The sequence below is a fragment of the Talpa occidentalis genome, unplaced genomic scaffold, assembly GCF_014898055.3.
Source record: "Talpa occidentalis isolate TD23 unplaced genomic scaffold, MPIMG_talOcc4v2.1 talOcc4.17, whole genome shotgun sequence".
Lineage (NCBI taxonomy): Eukaryota > Metazoa > Chordata > Mammalia > Eulipotyphla > Talpidae > Talpa > Talpa occidentalis.
Window position 1 is genome coordinate 6,703,929 of NW_023601754.1, and position 17,464 is coordinate 6,721,392.

Below are 17,464 nucleotides of genomic sequence, written 5' to 3' on the forward strand. Positions count from 1 at the left end.
CCCCGGCAGCTGCCCGCGCGCGCCAGCGCTCCCACTCGCGCTCGATTGGTCGAGCCCCGCTCCCGGCCTCCGGGGACGCGCGGGCCGTAGCGTGATGACGTGAGCGCCCGGAGACGCCCCCGCCCACACCCCCGTTTCCTAGGAAACGTAGACTCCGCTCACCGCTCCGTCGCAGTCCCCTTGACGTCACGGTCCGGAGGGCGGGGCGGGGCGAAGGCTCCGCCAGGGGCGGGGCGGCGCGGGCCGGCCGGCCGGGTTGTGCACCTGCGCCTCGGCGGGCCGCCTGGGGCAGCGTCCCCGGCCCGCCGGCCCCGCCATGGCCAGGCCGCAGAGGGCTCCGGCGCGCAGCCCCGACAGCATCGTCGAGGTGAAGAGCAAAGTAAGGGCCCCGCCGGCCCCGGCTCCGGCCCTAGGCGCCTCCAATTCCCGACTTCTCCCCTCGCTGGCCCCTCGGCCCCACCACCTTCTCTCCTCCATCCTCCTCGTCCCATGCCCGGGCTTCTCCGTTCTTTCCCCCATTCATCATCCTCCCTCCACTGCCAAGCTCCTTCCACTCGGTCCGGGTACCCGAGGGCGGGGAGACCTTGGACAGCGTCCCTTGCGCTGGGGCCGAGGTCCAGGCGCAGGGCTGCAGCTGTTGCAGCCGCACTACATTTCCCACCCCTGCCACCCTCGGGCCAGCGGCGAGAAAGGGGCGCGGGCTCCGTCCTGACCCCTCCTCTTCCTCCACCCTCTGCACCCAGTTTGATGCCGAGTTCCGACGCTTCGCGCTGCCCCGCGCTTCGGTGAACGGCTTCCAAGAGTTCTCCCGGTTGCTGCGTGCGGTGCACCAGATCCCAGGTCTGGACGTGCTGCTCGGCTACACGGATGCTCACGGCGACCTACTGCCCCTCACCAACGACGACAGCCTGCACCGGGCCCTGGCCAGTGGGCCCCCACCGCTACGCCTGCTGGTGCAGAAGCGGGGTGAGGAGGATAGGGTAAAACGGGCAGCCTCCGTGGGGTAGGATGACAGCAGGTCTACCAGGGTTAGTCCATGCCCAGGGCACCCAGGCTTCATTCTCTGCAGCCCCTGCCCTTGGCCTGACCTCCAAGTGGTAGGAAATAGCTACAGTGCCCCCTCCCCCAGGCCTGGGCCAGGTGGAAAAGGGCCCGAGTGGGAGAGCAGGGTCTCTGATCTCAGCACCTCCCTCTCCTGCAGCAGCAGCTGACTCCAGCAGCCTGGCTTTTGCTTCCAACTCTCTGCAGCGGCGCAAGAAAGGGCTCCTACTTCGGCCAGTGGCACCCCTGCGCACCCGGCCACCCCTGCTAATCAGCCTGCCCCAAGATTTCCGCCAGGTTTCTTCAGTCATAGATGTGGACCTACTGCCTGAGACCCACCGACGGGTGCGCCTGCACAAGCATGGTTCTGACCGCCCTCTGGGCTTCTATATCCGAGATGGGATGAGCGTTCGTGTGGCTCCCCAGGGCCTAGAGCGCGTGCCAGGCATCTTCATCTCCCGCCTGGTACGAGGGGGCCTGGCTGAGAGTACGGGGCTGCTGGCTGTCAGTGATGAAATCCTCGAGGTCAACGGCATAGAGGTGGCTGGAAAGACCTTGGACCAAGTGACAGATATGATGGTCGCCAACAGCCACAACCTTATTGTCACTGTCAAGCCAGCCAACCAGCGCAATAATGTGGTGCGTGGGGCATCTGGGCGTCTGACGGGGTCTCGCTCTGCTGGGCCTGGGCCTGTTGAGCCTGATAGTGATGACGACAGCCGCGATCTGGTCATTGAGAACCGCCAGCCTCCCTGTTCCAATGGGCTGTCTCAAGGGCCTTCCTGCTGGGACCTGCATCCGGGCCGCCTACTTCCTGATGCCCGCAGCTCTCTGCCGTCCCTGGATGATCAGGAGCAGGCCAGCCCTGGTTGGGGGAGCAGCATGCGAGGGGATGGTAGTGGCTTCAGCCTCTGACAGGCACGAAGGCAGCCCTTGCCACTCCAGGCTGCTGGGACATGGCAGGGACTTGCCCAGGGGGGGCTTTCCAGCTCGCTACAGGACCCTTTCAGTCTGGGGAACATTAAAGATTTTCTACAAATGCAGTCATGATCCCTCTGTGTCCCAGCCTCCGCCTTGATCCCACAGCCTTGTCTTCTGCCCTGGACATGAGGCAGGAGTGGTAAGGACAGTAGGCAGACCTTCCTGCAGTCAAGCCGCAGGAGGGTCGCTGGGCTTGGGATTTCTAGGGTAAGAAAGCTCTTATGGAAACAAACCTCACTGTGTACAAAAGGTTTAATTTTGACAAACGGGTTAAGAGGGTGGGAGGGCCCTTCTGCAGTCAAGAGCTGAAAAGAGTGCTCTGGGGACGCCGCCCATCCCACGGCTGCTAGCCTCAGACTCCAGGCCGCATGTCCTGACCCTGCCTTTTGTGGCCATATGGTCATCCTCAACATGGACTCCCCTGTAATCACCCCCCTAAAGGGGCTCAGGTATCCATCTTCACGAAAACCTTGGGGCGGGAAAAGATCTTGATAGCTTCCTCTACCTGCACCAGCTTCCGGTCCAGCTCCGCACGGTGGCCTTGGGCCCTCAGTGAGTCTGCTCCAGCAGGCAACAGCACCAGCTCACGCAGCAGCTGGTGTTGGCCTACAGGGGACCCAGGAACAGTGAGTGCTAGGCAGGGGTGCATGGTCCCCAGGGGGTTGCCCCTCCAGCCCTGCCCCCCGCCCCGTGCCCAAGGACTCACTCTGGAGCAGACTGCTCAGGGTCTCCAGCCGCTGGTTTTCGGGCATGCAGACATGGCCAGGGGGCATGGTAGGGTCCGGCTGGCTTTGCTGGCGGGCCTCAGCCTCCCGCCGCCACAGATCCCTGCGTTCCAACAAGCTGTGGAGGCACAGGCTCAGGGTTGGTGACCCTGGCATAGGTGTTGGCTCCCACCCTCCACAGGGGCCCCTCACCCTGGGTGCTGGGCAGTGGGACCTACTAAAGGGGCACATGGCCCTTTTGCGTGGCATTGTAGTGCTCCTGGGCTTGCCGTTGTTGCTCCAGCACCTGTGCCAAGACCTGCAGTGAGCGGGAATGCCGCCGGGGGGCCCTCTTGGCAGTGCGGGCATTGTGGCTAATGAAGTCCACTCCTAGGCCTGGTCCCTGTAGGACACAGCGGTCACGATGAGGCAGAAGACCCTGCATCGTGTCCTTGAGCCCCCCAGGATCCCTGCCCCACCACCCAGCTCTTACACATCTGCTCACCTTAGCATTGGGACCTGATGGGGTTAGCTGGGGGCTGGGGACGCGGGGCGGAGGGAGCCCAGGGCCGCAGCGAGAGTGGGCCCGCAGGAAGTGGCCAGGCTCTGCCCCAGAGGCAGGGCTGGGTTCCTGGTGGGCAGGGCAGAGCAGAAGGACCGGTCAGGCTGGGGTCAGGATCTCAAGCCACAAGACCCTGCTTCTGTCCCCCCCACCTCTCAGGGGCTTTCATTTTCCCCAGTCCTGTGTGCCTCCTCCCTCTTGAAGGAAAGCCTATCAGTTTTTAAACTGTGCCTCTCACGTGTTTAAGAACAACCACCAGCCTCCCCTCCTACCTCAGGCCTGAACCCAGCTACCATTCTCTTTCTTCTCTTCTTAGCCAAGCGTCCTGGGTCTGGCCCAACCGGGTTCTCAAATCCAGGCTCCCTTCCTGGTCATCTCATCCTCAGCCTGACACTGAATTACTACTGGACTCTCTCCTCAAACCCCGACCATCCATGTGTTTCCTGAACACACTCCAGCCCTCAGGACCCACAAATGCTTCAGCCTCAACACATCTGCATGATTTTGTTGTTTCTCTGCAATCCTGCTCCTCCTTCTGAGGTCCACGGATAGAGATAGGGTGCTAATACCCACCCAGGTCAGAACCCCGCCCCAATGGTCCAGCCCCTGCCCTCCAGAAGTGGTGATGGGGTTCTTTACGGTGTGGGTCTAGCTGACTTCTGAGCCTACCCTCGTGCTCGTATCCTCTCCCGTGGGCCGTGCACACCATCCCTACTGCTCACACTCCCTCTGCTCTCGGGGCATCTACGTGCGAGGTTCCATTTCTATAGAATGTTCTCTTCCATTCTCCCCTTGCCTAATTACTGTTTACCAGCCAAGATCACCCAGGTGTTACCACTTCTGAGAAACCGCCCACACCCCAGCTCCACCCTCCAGCAGACAGCCGTTTCCTATTGCCTCGGTTCCCTGTGATTTCCTATAACCCGGATCGGGGCCTAGTGGTCAAGAAGATGCACAGTCCCTCTGGCTGCCCGAGGCAGGTACCTGCAGCTGGGCCTTGACCCGGGACTCCACTTTGTCGTACTTGGGCGATCGCCACAGAGCCTTCAGGGGCCTGGGCGGGCCCTGCTCCCGGCTGCGCTCCTGCTCCCGGAAGCGCCTCTGGATCTCCCTGATGCGCCTCAGATTCTCTTTCTCATGGTCTTTAGGGTCCTTCCCTGGGGAAAAGATGCTGCCAGGCTCTGCCCTACAAATGACCCATGCAATCCAGCTCCAATGGGTTGACACACTGGGCCACACCCCACTTCCCACCAGAAGAGCTCCCTCTTTCTGCATGGCCTTGAGCCATTTGCCTTGGCTATCAATTAGGACCTATACAGCTATTCCACCTCATTACCTTGTTCCCTGCCTCACACAGTAACTATTTCCTTCCGTCCCAGATTGTTTTCTACGTTTTCCTTGCGAGGTACACCATTAATTATCTTGTATGTCATAATCATTCTTCGCTTGTCTCCCACCTGATGACGGCAGATGTGTGTCTTCAACCTTGTTTTCCTCGGCCTACAGGGCCTGACACACAACAGGCACTCAAAGGTTGTTCCAGGATACATGTGTGTTCCTGAAGCTAAGCTAGGGCTTCCCGCCAGGACCTCTTTCAGTCCTCTCCTGCCGGAAGTTAGTGCGTTCCCTGCCTTTTCTAGTTGGGGAAAGTGAGAGGTAGAGAGGCAAAGCGTGAGCCCAGGTTGGGGCAGGAGGCGCAGCAGCGTTTGATCTCAGCCTTTTAACCGGGCATCCGCCCAGAACTTACTCTTGGGAGAGGCCCCAGAGCGCAGAGTGATGCCCCCGAGTTGCAGGAGCACTCCCCCCACGCCGTGCTGGCCACGCTCCAGGTTCTTTCGGGCTTCAGGACCGCTGCGAGGGCCGCGAGGAGGGGTGGTGTCCAGGTTCGGGTCCCAGGTCAGCAGGTCCATCTTCAGCGCATTTCCCTCCAGACGCCCTTGGGCTGTGGGGTTGACGGGGCGGGAGTGCGGGCCTCAGAGGTGGCGCTGGCCCCAGCCCGGCTCCTCTCCCTACCCCGCCCCAACTCACCCGAGGCCGGTCGCCGGTAGTAGTCAGGGCAGAGCGAAGGGTCTGGGGGAATGGGCCCCGAGAGGCGGGACGGCCCCTCGCACATGCCGCGGCCGCCGTCCTGCAACGGAGCAGCGAGGCCTGCCGGGGTGCGCCTCTCCCACCCCCAGCCCCCTTCCTCCGCCCCGCGCCTCCTCCCGGAACGGGGACCCTGACCCTGGCCAGGCCCGCCATTCCCGGGCTTCCGCCCCGCCCCCCGGCCCCCGCCCGCCGCCAGCGCTCTCGGATCCCGAGACCCCGGAGAGTCCGCGGCCCGGCTCGCGGCTCCTCCCCCGCAAAACCCAGGCAGGGGGCTCACACGAGCAGTTTGGCCGCCTGCAGCTACAACCGACGGGTTCCTGTTGCCAGGCAACAGTGGTTTCCGTACCTGAGGTCAGGGGCCAATGCCCTTGGCGCAAAGTCTTCTGGGGCTTGTAGTTCCCGCTGAGCGTGGGGCCGCGCCAGTCAGTTTCCCTTGCTACCCACCCAGGCCTTTGCCTCCGGGCCCCTTCCTCAAGCAGCCGGAGGACGCGCTGACCTTGTGCAGTCATGGCCTCAGCAGAGCCTGAGGGGAAACCAGGAGCCCAGGAGGGGCCGCCCCCAGCACCACCACAGCTTGCAGAGGCAATGGGCGGCCGTGTTCAGAGCTCAGAGGTGACTGACCGCTGGGGCCCAAGCTGTGCGACTCAACCTCCTAACTGGCAGGACAGCCTACACCGAAGGGAGGGGCGTGGGCTGGTGCCTTTTATCCCATTTGGTGTCTAATGTCAAGTGTCTAATGACTGATCCCTTAATCCTCTGCCTGGTCATAAAGACCAGTTACGCTTGTCACCTCTAGTGTCCTGTGACAGGAGACCGGTGCCTGGTGCCAGCCCATGAAGCCTGCTGGACCCAGGGTGAAGATAAGTGCCCCACAGGACCCGTCTCAGAGCCAGCGCTCCAAGAGGGCAGACTCCAGTTGGAGGAAGAGAGGCTCAAGCCAGAGGTGGAGGCGTTGGAGGAGAGAGGCCCCAGGCCTATGACCTCCATTGTGAGGCCCAGTCATGGTCCCAAGAGGAAGCCAGTCAAGTGAGGGGGCTTTCAGAGGGAAGGAGTTGCAGGTCTGGGGTGGAAACCCACACCTGACTAGGGTCCCTAAGTCATGTACTCTGGCAGGGTGGTGAATCCCTGTCCTCTGCCACTACCATCGCATCTTACCTTTCTGTCCCTCAAGAGCCCTGGTGGTAGAAACACGAGAGGGAGGGGGTCTCAAGACCTTGTGGAGGATTGAGCTCCATGAGCTCTTGGCTTCTGTCTGGCCTTGGGCCTCACTGACCAGGAAAGGGATAGGAATCTTGGGCCTAGGGTGGTGGGTAGGCAGGGCGATTTCCTGGGCTCAGGGCACAAGAGCCAAGACTGGAGGCTGGCTCCTCAGGCCTCCTGTCCCCGGCTCTGGTCCCCCAGCCTCCCAGGGCCTAGCCACCAAGCCCATCTTAGGACTGAAGCTGAGCTGCCACCGGGGCTACCGCTGCAGAGGGAGGAGCCAGAAGGTAGCCAAAGTGAGCCCTCACCATCAGCTAAACAGCACAAAAAATCCAAGAAGCGCAAGAGTCTGGGAGCCCCAGTGCTTCCAGCTGTGGCCAGCACAGCATCAGCACCCTCGGAAACCTTGGGTCTGGAGCGTGAGTGGCAGCCCCTGGCCTTCCCTTTTTCCCCTGCCTGCTTGGCCCCGACATGACGCAGCCTGGTACTCCAGCCCCTGCCCTACCCTGGGTCCTTGCAGGAAAGGCCCAGCGGCTGCGCCCCCTGTACCAGTACATCAACTACTGCAATCCTGAGCTGAACCAGGCAGGGGAGGGGGACAGGGAGGCCGAGGTGGACGTGGAGCCTGAGTCGGAGTTGGCCCTGGCCCCTGAGGAGGCGGCTGTGGAGCAACTACAGGTCTTGCTGCCCATCGCAGGTGAGCTGGGGTCAGGCCTCACTGTGCCCTGCACCACTACATTCCTGGCCCCCACCCAGGGACAGGAGGCTGGAGAGGAGCCTGGGGGTTTGCCCAACCTGGGGGTCAGCGGCTGCCTCAAGGCTGAGGTGGATAAGTCAACCCAGGTGGACATCGACAAGATGCTGAGCGTCTGTGCTGCCCCTCTCGTACCCCCACTTTCTCCTCAATACAAGTGACTGGCTCCCCTCCCCCCAGTTCTGAGCCACAGCGGCGGGCTGTGGGCCTAGGCCCTCGGGTGGAGGGGGCAATTGGGCCGCTACTTGGAATCTTGGACTAGTTGAAAATAAATGTTTTTTTCTTTGTGATTCCCCAAGTAAGAAGCCTGAAGAGGGAGAGACTGGGAAAGACATCAAATTCCCCAGAGCCGGGGCTGAGGCCCGACTCGTCAGTTGGCTCACCCAGGAGCTTGACAAAAAACACAGATCTGCAAGGCTAGGGTCTGGTTCTGTGCTTCTGAGGCTCCCCACTTGAAACTGAGGATCACACAGGCTAACAGTGGGGGATGGAGGAGGCGAGGAGGAGGAACCTGGGGCAGGTTGTGGGAAGCAGGTACTTGGCCTTCCTCCCTGTCTCCCAGGAAATAGGGTTGCATCTGGTCTGGCCTTGAGGGGACCAACACTGTGATCCCCTCCGAGGTGGCAGAGTCCCTTTGCCTGCCCCGAGGAGGGCAGCTCTGGGGTGCTCTCCACTTGCTGCCAAGCCACCGCTGGGCTAGACTGTGTCCCCATAGAGCGCCTGGCAGGCCGGGGGCATTGGGGGAGGAGAACCACTCCCTGAAGCCCTAGGGCCCAGCCACCCCATGACTGCTGGTTCTTGCCCTCAGGGGTCTTTGAGAAGAGGGAGCCAGTGGTGACCATTTTGGAACCCCTCTTACCCTCTGCCTCTGGCCCCCTGCATGTCCCCCAGACACCTCAAATATAGTAATTCCAAGTTAAATGATTTATTTCTCCCCCCCCATGTCTTTTCCTCCTATATTTCATCTACACAATCATTCAAGCTACAACCATTGGTGTCACCCCAGACCCTGCTCTGTTCTATTTGTTGACCCCCACAAGCTAATCAGGCTGGGGAATCTACCCTCTCAGACTGACACAGACCCCACAGTTTGCACCTTTGTCTGGCCCACCTGTAGAGTTTGAGTTTCCTGGCCTGTGGTCTCTTGCCCCACCAACCCACCCAGTGATCCTGCTACACACACCCCTGAACTCCAGCCTGTGCTGCTCCCCCTCTGGCACCCTGCTCCACTTGCCCCAGCTGCCTTAAAACTTTTCAGTGGCTCCCTATAGTTCCCTGACCAGCTGCGCCTTTCCTGACCTCCACTCTCTGCTAAAAGACCTTTATTCCTCCCCACCCCCGCCAGAACACACCTTCCCTTGAAGACTGGGGTACCCTGCTTCCGGCAGAGCCACCAGTGTTGCCCTGCAGCTAACATCCCCAGAGGGTCATGGTGGGTTATCACCACCTTCAGACTAAATCGAGTGCCCCGTCATGTCATTTATCCTCCACCTGGCAGGTGTATCCTGGCTGTCACCCCAGATCCATCCTGTTCTTTGTCCCTTCCCCGTTCTGCCCTTCATGCTGCTGTGCAAGCAACCTCTCTGAAATGTCAGGCTGAGACTCCTCCCTGCCTTACACCCCTCCTCACTGCCAACCTGGCCTCCTGATGGCCATGCCCTGTTGTCAACCGCGCCGCCTTCCTACGTGGGACTGGCATCTTCTTCAGTAGCTTCATCCCTGGCATACCCTCTGCCTAGAAGGCCACCGAACTCTCTGCTTCAGCCGTCAGCTGGAGGGCTCCCCCCTCATTCTTCCTCCCAGAGGCAAGTGGCAGTCACCCCACCTCCTCTCCCCCACAGCCTCAGTTCTCGGCTCTTCTTTGACTTGTTCCTTGAGGCTGGCTGGCTCAACATTTCCCCCTTAGAGCAGTAGTGGCGACTTGTTCCTCTCTGTCACCCCCCCTGCTTAGACAAGCATGTCACGTAACAGGCTTCAGGGAATTCTATGACTACCAAGGCCACCGGGAGACCAGGCTGGCCGAGTGGCAGGGAGGAGGGGTGTAAGACAGGGAGGGGTCTTGACCTGACATTTTGGAGGGGCAGCTTGGGCAGCGGTGTACGGGGCTGTGAGGAGGCTGCTGCCACTGGCTATGAGGCTAGATTTGGTGGCAGTGTGGGGGCTGGAAAATAAGGAACATCTGTTCTGGAAGCTTTTTTTTCCTGGTAGCTGCAACAGAAAAAGCGAACTGCTCTGTGTCTGGGCTGGAACAGCTACTTTGACACAAGGAAGATCCTGAGATTTGGGAAACAAGTTCTGGGAGATGCTACCGCTTCCCTCCAGGAGGGGGCGCTGCAGGACAAGTCTGGAACCAAATCTGCTCTCAACCCCTGGGCCCCAGAAATCCTGCAACTTCTGTGGCCACAGGCATCTGGGCCACCTCAAGGAAAACCCCTCATTCCTGACAAAGAACTGACCCACAAGATGCACAGTGGATGGAGGGGTTTGCTTGGTCAATTCCTAAATTTAGGAGTGATCTCAACATCCTAGAAACACACAAAAGGACTGACCTGGAGCGGAGCTGATCTCCCTAGAAGGAAGGGGTGGCCTCTCCTGTTCAGCTCTCCAGCGTCCTGCCAGGTGGGGCTCTCTGCCATCCAAGTCCCAATTCAGGCAAGGCTGAGATTCGGCTGCGGAGAGAAGGCCGTCACCTGGGAAGGAACCTGAGCAGAGGGGTGTGATCTGGGCACTCAGACACTGGGGGTCCACAACTGCTGGGGAAAGAGTATTTCAGGGTCAGGTACTGTAGTCAGAGGGCCCTGTCTTGGCTGCTGGTGCTGTCAGTTATAACTTACATGAGGCCAGTAACTTTGCCCCTCTCTGCCTTAGTTTTCTGATCTGAATAATGGGAATATTTATAGTTATAGCTCAGAGTGGTTTGGATATTAAGTGAAGTAACTATCTATCCTGGGAGCCCAGCATGCAAGAAGCACACCCCAACACAAGCCACTATTATTTTATCTCACAAGGACAATGTTTGAAATCAGGACAACACAGGAAAAGAGGCCTGGTGACTCCTGAAGAAGGGGTGCCAAGAGGAAGAGCCTCCCCGAGCCTTTCTCATGCTGGCAAGGAGCCCAGGGCAGGGCAACGCGGGGCTGCTAGAGAAGGGAAGAGTTTGCTCTAGTTGACCTGGCAGAGGGAACAAAAGAGGCGCATGCGTGCTTCCCCACCAGCCACTGCTGACATGGGGACAAACACAGAAAAGAGTTAATAAAAGCATGGCTGGTGACTGGCTGTCCGGCCTGGCCAACTTCCTCTTCATCCTGTCCAGCTGCCCTGGAACCCCCCCGCCACCGCCCCGAACCTCCCTTCCAGGGGGATCTGGTGGACACAACTCCATGGTTCGAGAACAGACACCCCCTCACCCCAATCCCCTCACCCTAATCCCTTGATCCCACCGTCCTCCCAACTTCAGCCCAGCGAAGTACCAAGCTCTCTTCCTCTGACGCAGTGGGCCCAACAGGTCCCCATCAGAAAGTCTTGGGCCCTGTTCTCTGAGTAAAGACTTTTCTCTGGAAGACTCCTGGGATTTGGCCACAGGAAAGAAGTGGGGAGATGAGGAGGAGCAGTGGCAGCAGCCTGTGCGGCTCACTAGACAGTGAGATCCAGGTTGGGCAGGGCAGGGGCGCCAAGAAACAGAAACAATCTAAACAGACAAGCTTTTTGTTATTAAAAAAAACTCACCAGGGCCTCCCTGGTGGCACAAGGGGTTGGGATGCAGCTTATGAAGCTGTCTGCAGCCACTGCAGCAAGAGTTCGATCCCAGGCCAGGGAGCTACCCACATGGCGCAGCAGACCTCTCCTGACTCGCCCGCTGCTCCCCTCAGCAGTGTATTTCAGTCAGGCTGCCTGTTCTACTCCCCGCTCTGTCTCTGGTGGGTCCTCTCACCCCCACACCTCTGGCCTGTACCCCAGTTCTTGTATGCATGAATAAATACATCTTTAAAAAAAAACCAAAAACCTCACCAAACAACCAGCGACCACAGGTCATGGTGCCATAATTTCTGTTTTATTTATTAACATTTATCAGATGTTCCAGAGCACTCCCTTACCTCCTCTCTGCCAAATCAGGTGCCCTCTGGCCTAGGTCAACAGCCTGAGAGCTCATCAAAGGAAGTGCACCTTCCGCCCAGCCAGGGAAGGGGAGCCTGGAGGCAGGAAGGGCCTAGCTCGTGGGTGGGAGGGTAGTGTATATCTCTGAGGGCTGACTTGCTGCCCTCCCCATTCCTGAGATGCCCCAGCCCAGGAAGGGCCTAGAAACAAGACTTCTTGTCATTTCTCCTCAGGCCTGAAGAATCGGCCAAGCTGGTCCTTGCTGTGCTTTCTCATCCGGGTAGGACCATAAATCAGGCTGGAAGAATCCCTCAAGTCAAGCTTTTGTTGCCACGCTCACCAGTGTTAACATGCAGAGACCCCGCTCAGCCTGTGCACATCGTGCGAGTCCTTTCAGCCACCACAGGCGCGTCACGGCCGTCTGCGTGAATGGTCCCACAGGTGAAACAAGCTGCTGAAGAGGGCATTTTCCCAGGGCCGGGCCGGCTGTGGCCTCACCCAGACTCTGGCCCAAGTGGACTCGTTAAATCAAAGACACTGCGCAAGAGGCAAGACCTCCCATCCAGCTCCTGGGCCCCTTGGCCCCACGGCAGGAGCCCACGAGCCGGCTCACTGGTTATTCCGCTGGAGCGCCTCACACAGGTTCTGGTTGGCATCGGGCTCCTCTGTCAGCACCTCCACAGTCTCCCACTCCCCAGATCGGCTCGACCTTTTGATGGCATCCACCACGCTCTGCATGTACAGCCCGTCCTCGAACGAGGCGGCCATGGAGACAGGGGTGTGGTCCCACGTGCGGCGGTCCCCCTGCCCCTGGAAGGACTGGCGCAGGGCCTGCACCATGTAGACCATGCCCTTCAGGTAGAGCAGCGGCACGTCCTGCAGCCCCTGCTCGGGCAACCCTGTGTCCATGGCCAGCGAGTCCCTCAGCAGCAGCTCCTCTTGCGTGGCGGAGTTCTTTTGCCCATAGAGGTCAGCTCCCCTGGCTACCAGGCGTCCCGCGGAGCCCACCACCATGACCTCGTGCACAAAGGCGCCCGGCATGTTGAAGTTGAGTGTTACTGTGCTGCACACCCCCCCGCCCATGAGCATCTGGAAGAAACAGAAGTCATCGCTGGTGACGTGCCGGATGCCCCGGATGGCCGCATTCTGCCTCACGAAGGTCTTGAGCAGCCCGTGCACCTTCTCTGCTCTCCGGCCAGTCAGGTGGGTCAGCAGGTCCACAATGTAGGTGCCCATGGTGTGCAGACCCCCGCCGCCCATGAGCTCATCGCAGATCCAGCCGTAGCTGGGACTGAGCAGGCTGCCGGAGTAGACACGGGCGTCGCAGATCATCACGGCCCCCACGTACTGCTCGGCGATCAGCTGCTTCATGCGCACGAAGGCCGGCAGGAAGCGCAGCACGTTCCCCACCAGGCTCATCAGCTGCGGGTAGTAGCGCGAGGCCGTCACCATCCGGAAGGCATCCACTGACGACGCCGCCTTCTCACAAACCACATTCTTCCCAATTCCTGAGAATGAGACATAACAGGAAATCTCAAAGTGCCAGGGGTTTACGTTGGGGAGAAAAACACCTCACTTGTTGAAGACAGATGGATTCAGGAAAGTCTCCTCTGACAAGAGGAAAGGGGACTCAGCCAGGGATGAAAATGGCACCCGGTCAATGACTAGGAAAGTTCTTAAGAAACAATAAGGGGAGAGAGCGAGCTCTTTAGTGGAGGCAGAAGGCGCAGGCCAGAAGCGGGGAGTCGGGAGGAGTGGTGCGAAGCGGTTACACTATGCGTCACTGTGGCCAGGCTGTGGTGACCATCCAACTCCAGCCTGGACATGACTGGGATGGTACTTCTAGATGTGATTAACGTGGAGGGCAGCAGATGTTAGAGCAGATTACCCTCAACAACGTGGGCATGTGTCGCCTACCAGCCGAAGGCCTTATGATAAAGGCCTCCCGGAAGAGGAGGCGATTCCTCCACCAGGCTCAACTCAATTCTGCCTCCAAACTCTTGCTGGCAGAATTTCCTCTGTTGGCCTGTCCTGCAGATTTCAGATTTGTTAGCTCCTATAATCACATGAACCAACTCCCCTCTAAATACATCGTATTGGTTCTGTTTCTTTGGAGAAATGGGCCTGCTTCTGGCTAGGCCTCTGCACTTTTGTGCATTTATTATTATTGAGGCAACAGACTCTAAGCTATATGCTAGGGGGTGGGCGTTGAAGTCTCATTGTAACTGCAGAAAGGGCTCCAAGATTCCCTGCAGATTGCTCTCTGAAAACATTGGCTCACAACTTAGTGTAGTCAAAAGGGCAGAAAATGCTCTGCTCCAAGGAGTGAAAACATCCTCTCTGCCCTCATGCCTACTCTGAGTGCGCTGAAGCTGACACGTATGCGCGGGCAAAATAGAGCTGGACAAAGTCCCGAAGAGAGACCTAGACGACCAAGCAGCTTTCACACAGGAAACCGAAGGATTAACACTCTACGTTTTCTGGTGAAAGTTCATGAGCGTATGAGCAGCCACAAGACAACACCACCTGGGGGGCTCCTGCCAACTTGGGGTCAGTTCAAGCAGAAGGAAGTCCTGTACCTTCAATAGAAAACTTACAAAGCCCCAGAAGCAGAAAGAACTAGACACACAGATTCACAGTGATGGCAAGGTGGGGAAGGGTCAAGACTCTCAGTTAGTCCATTGCTCAATTCTTTTTTTTTCTTTTTAAAGATTTATTTATGTATTTATACAAGCACTGGGTACAGTCAGAAGCGTGGGAGGGTGACAGAATTCACCAGAGCCAGAGCGGGGAACAGAACAGCCAGACTGACAAAATACACTGCTGAGGGGAGCAGCGGGCGGCAGGAGAGGTCTGTCACACCATGTGGGACCCTCACCAGTGGCCGGGGATCGAACCGGCGCTGCAGAGGCTGCGGGCAGCCTCGCAGCCCAGCGCTCAACCGCTGCGCCACCAGGGGAGGCCCTAGTCCATTGCTCAATTCTACAGACATTGCCCATGGTGGGAGGCTCAAATGCCACTGCCCCAATTCCCCAAATCCGAGGGTTCTTGAGAGGACATGCTTAAGGTCTAGTGGGAGCATAGGGCAAGTGTCCCCTGCAGAGGGAAGGATCGGGGAAGACTACAGGGGAGTGACAATGGGGCTATTTAAAGGGAGCAGATGTGCAGAGGGGGAAGGGATCCGTAGAGGGGGAAGGGCATGTGTAGAGGTACTGAGGCAGGAAAGGGACAAGTGGTGGCCGTGGCAGAAAATGGACATTCGAGGTGGAGGGATAGGTACGGGGACGGAGCTCTAGATATTTCTCTCCTAAATCTTCCCCATCTCAGTCAGTGGCAACTCCGTTCTTCCACTTCCTTGAGCCAGAGTCACCACAGTCACCTTTCACAGCTTACAGGGAACAACAGAAAACTTTACAGAAATGACTGCTGTCAGACACGAGGAATGTGCTCGAGGGCGTCGACTGCTCAGGAAGGGCCCTTCATTGGGACTGGGCTCAAGCTTTGGGGCCTGACATCTGGGTTCAAATGCTGGTTCTTTCATTTCATTGCTGAATAACCCGGGACATTTCTAAGCATCCCTGGGCTTCAGTACACTGTAAAATGAGAATCACGTCTACCTAGCAGGGCAGAAGAAACGCTAAGTCAGATGAGGCAGCGCATGCCAAGCACCATGCCCAGCTCTGCCCTGTCAAGGACAAGGTTATTACCACAACTGTAGGGGAGACACAGCAGATGCCAGAAACAAACAGAAAAAAAGGGTCCATTGTGGCTTAGACTGCAAGACTCACAAAGAAGCTACATTTTCCAGGTCAATAATTTTGATGTTTGGTATCTTAATTTGATTTAAGGAAAAACAAAGGCGTTTTAGGGGGTGGGAGAAGAAAAATACAGTTTTAATATCAACATGAACATGGATGATTTTCCTATCATATGTGCTATTTGTCAGGCTTCTCTGCGAGTTAGGTCCAGCCTACCCTTTGGAAGTTCTCACCCTGAGAAAGATCACAGGGGATAATCTAGTGTCTTTAGTCAATTCTCTAAGCTCCCCTCTCACTTTCTGCTTCTAGTCCGACTCCTTGACCCTTAAGAACCCCACAGAGCATGTCATTTGCACATATGGGGAGTTCTGAGGCCTGAACCCCCAGAAAGATGAACCTCCGTAGTATGGAGGAAGAAATGTTGGTCTGTGCCTATGACATAATTCTATCTCATTACTTGACAAAACTCTTAAATCTCCTGTGCTTTTCTAAATAATATAAAGGTTTCCCACAGGTGCTGGCAGGACAACAGGAAAATAGTCAAGCGTCACATGCCCAGGGTAGGGAGCCACGTGGGCAGAGCAGGGGGCCCCTAAGGAGAGGGGAGGTGTCTAGCAGGGCACCTGTGAGGGAGTAACCCCTAACCGCTGGCACTATGTCCTTTTGAAGGGTCTCTGATACTTCCCCACACAAGTGGGATTTCAAGGTTAGTGACGGCGAACCCCATGCTGGGTAAGGATCTGGCTGCCTGGCTGTAGACCCCAGATCTCTGCCCAAGGAAGGAAGAAGGAAATCAGGTCCTCAGATACAAACACCCCATCTCAGAGCTGCAGCACCTGGATGCTTCCTTCAGTGACTGCTCACAGCACGGCCTGGAGTGGGCACTGCAGTGTGGGGCACTGCAGTGTGGGGAAAAAAAGGACTTTTGTGGATGCTGGGTGTCTGATGGTGATAAAACTAGGCTAAAGAATCTGTTTCATGCCCCAAGAGGTCAAGGAAGGGGGAGAGAACTCCTTTCTTGAGCTAGAACATTCAGCTTTCGCATTTAGGATCATAGTATTATCAGTGTGGGAACTAAAGGCCAGCCTGTTAAACAGGCGCCTGGGGCCAGCTGCGCAAGGTCCTCACACCTTTAGGAAGGCCTGGGTGGCTAGATAAGTTTATCTAGCTTCCCTGTTAGGAAGTCCAAGGAAAGATTAAGAGAAGCTGAAAATGGCTTTCTATCTCCAGGGAATGGCGAAAGCATGGAAGTTGAGTGTTTCACAGCTCAGATTTTCTGGAGGGCGAAAGAGTTTCAAGTTGTGTGCCTCTCTCCAGCTCAGACTCCCAGATCAGCCTGGAGTGAAGTGCCCGTGGGCCGCAGAGGCCCAGAGAAGCTGCCCTGACACCTCTGTCCCTGGAAGCACACCGCAGGTCCACAGCTCTGGGGCCATGACCCGCACTTCCCCGACCTAGAGGGGTGGCACTACGTAAGTGATTTCAAACAGCAGGGGAGACAGGCAGCCCAAGAAGAGTGCCTCTTCTGTGTTTTATAAGATCTGGGGATTTTATTTTTTTAAACAACAAAAAGGTGCGGCTGCTAGAAAACGATCCACTACTTTCCCGGGTGCAGGTCCATGTTAGCCCCCTGGGTCACCCCAGCATCTGAGCACATTTGCAAATGACTTCATTCAACCAGTGTGCCAGGCCCTGTGCTAAGCACTGGGGACACAACAGTGGGCGAGGTCTGCACCTTCAGACAACTAGCTTAGTGGGAGACACAGTCATTCATCAAATTATCATCAAATCAATGTAGACAGGCACTGTGACAAGAGCAATGAAGATGATCTAAGCGGTAATATGAGAGCAGGGAGCAGGACCTGATAAGGCCTGGGGGTTGGGGAAGGCGTCCCAAGGGCCTGGAGTTTTGGGGACTTAGTTATCTGGGTCAGGCCGCTTGCGGAATGTTATCGCAAGAGCCCATGGGAAAAGCTTGGCAAACTTAATGTTTTTCTAATGAAGCACACAATGCTAAGAACTGGGCATAGAAACCCACCTTTTATTTTTATTTTTTTTTTTTAATATATATATTTTTTTTTTAATAGAGGCATGTTTTTTTATTTATTTATTTATTTGTTTGTTTGTTTCTTTGTTTATACATGCACTGGGTACAGTCAGAAGCGCGGGAGGGCGAGAGAATTCACCAGAGCCAGAGCGGGGAGCAGAGCAGGCAGAAGAACCAAAGTACACTGCTGAGGGGAGCAGCGGGCGGCAGGAGAGGTCTGCGCGCCATGTGGGACCC

General features: G+C 57.3%; 4 protein-coding genes across 8 annotated transcripts in view; 2 read left to right on the forward strand and 2 right to left on the reverse strand.

Annotated features, from left to right (window-relative positions):
* Window positions 1-232: 232 nt before the first annotated feature.
* On the forward strand, window positions 233-2,081 carry PARD6A (par-6 family cell polarity regulator alpha). Of its 2 annotated transcripts, none has more exons than XM_037515922.2 (3): window positions 233-379; window positions 744-966; window positions 1,205-2,081. In XM_037515922.2, the coding sequence occupies exons 1-3, from the start codon at window positions 317-319 to the stop codon at window positions 1,954-1,956; spliced, it is 1,038 nt and encodes a 345-aa protein (XP_037371819.1). In that variant the 5' UTR covers window positions 233-316; the 3' UTR covers window positions 1,957-2,081. The 2 variants fall into 2 exon arrangements, with proteins under 2 accessions (XP_037371819.1, XP_037371818.1); XM_037515921.2 differs by having other exon boundaries at window positions 239-379; window positions 1,202-2,081.
* On the reverse strand, window positions 712-5,694 carry ENKD1 (enkurin domain containing 1). Of its 2 annotated transcripts, XM_037515917.2 has the most exons (8): window positions 5,654-5,694; window positions 5,317-5,416; window positions 5,036-5,230; window positions 4,273-4,445; window positions 3,232-3,357; window positions 2,966-3,129; window positions 2,729-2,865; window positions 712-2,655 (listed from the first exon to the last, which is right to left on the reverse strand). In XM_037515917.2, the coding sequence occupies exons 2-8, from the start codon at window positions 5,399-5,401 to the stop codon at window positions 2,468-2,470; spliced, it is 1,068 nt and encodes a 355-aa protein (XP_037371814.1). In that variant the 5' UTR covers window positions 5,402-5,416; window positions 5,654-5,694; the 3' UTR covers window positions 712-2,467. The 2 variants fall into 2 exon arrangements, with proteins under 2 accessions (XP_037371814.1, XP_037371816.1); XM_037515919.2 differs by lacking the exon at window positions 5,654-5,694 and having other exon boundaries at window positions 712-2,628.
* A 50-nt stretch (window positions 5,695-5,744) lies between these two features.
* Window positions 5,745-7,649, forward strand: CUNH16orf86 (chromosome unknown C16orf86 homolog). 2 transcript variants are annotated; one of them, XM_054696920.1, is made up of 5 exons: window positions 5,745-5,988; window positions 6,173-6,402; window positions 6,778-6,995; window positions 7,097-7,273; window positions 7,634-7,649. In XM_054696920.1, the coding sequence occupies exons 1-5, from the start codon at window positions 5,884-5,886 to the stop codon at window positions 7,639-7,641; spliced, it is 738 nt and encodes a 245-aa protein (XP_054552895.1). In that variant the 5' UTR covers window positions 5,745-5,883; the 3' UTR covers window positions 7,642-7,649. The 2 variants fall into 2 exon arrangements, with proteins under 2 accessions (XP_054552895.1, XP_037371820.1); XM_037515923.1 differs by having other exon boundaries at window positions 7,097-7,637.
* A 3,682-nt stretch (window positions 7,650-11,331) lies between these two features.
* The window catches only part of GFOD2 (glucose-fructose oxidoreductase domain containing 2), a 35,611-nt gene continuing 29,478 nt past the window's right edge, over window positions 11,332-17,464 (reverse strand). For both annotated transcript variants that reach the window (XM_037515916.2, XM_037515915.2), the window contains one exon: window positions 11,332-12,933. In XM_037515916.2, coding sequence (XP_037371813.1) covers window positions 12,035-12,933 — 899 coding nt within the window. In that variant the 3' untranslated portion in view covers window positions 11,332-12,034. The remainder of the gene's footprint in view (window positions 12,934-17,464) is intronic.

Bases quoted from the DNA above. Each gene is read 5' to 3' on its own strand.
- PARD6A (XM_037515921.2), top strand. From the start codon at position 317: ATGGCCAGGCCGCAGAGGGCTCCGGCGCGCAGCCCCGACAGCATCGTC. The intron at 380-743 runs GTAAGGGCCCCG...CTCTGCACCCAG, and splicing joins TCGTCGAGGTGAAGAGCAAA to TTTGATGCCGAGTTCCGACG. The intron at 967-1,201 runs GTGAGGAGGATA...CCTCTCCTGCAG, and splicing joins CCTGCTGGTGCAGAAGCGGG to CAGCAGCTGACTCCAGCAGC.
- ENKD1 (XM_037515917.2), bottom strand. From the start codon at position 5,401: ATGTGCGAGGGGCCGTCCCGCCTCTCGGGGCCCATTCCCCCAGACCCT. The intron at 3,130-3,231 runs GTGAGCAGATGT...TGTGTCCTACAG, and splicing joins CATCAGGTCCCAATGCTAAG to GGACCAGGCCTAGGAGTGGA. The intron at 2,866-2,965 runs GTAGGTCCCACT...GTGCCTCCACAG, and splicing joins AAGGGCCATGTGCCCCTTTA to CTTGTTGGAACGCAGGGATC.
- CUNH16orf86 (XM_037515923.1), top strand. From the start codon at position 5,884: ATGGCCTCAGCAGAGCCTGAGGGGAAACCAGGAGCCCAGGAGGGGCCG. The intron at 5,989-6,172 runs GTGACTGACCGC...TGTCACCTCTAG, and splicing joins GCCGTGTTCAGAGCTCAGAG to TGTCCTGTGACAGGAGACCG. The intron at 6,996-7,096 runs GTGAGTGGCAGC...GGGTCCTTGCAG, and splicing joins GGAAACCTTGGGTCTGGAGC to GAAAGGCCCAGCGGCTGCGC.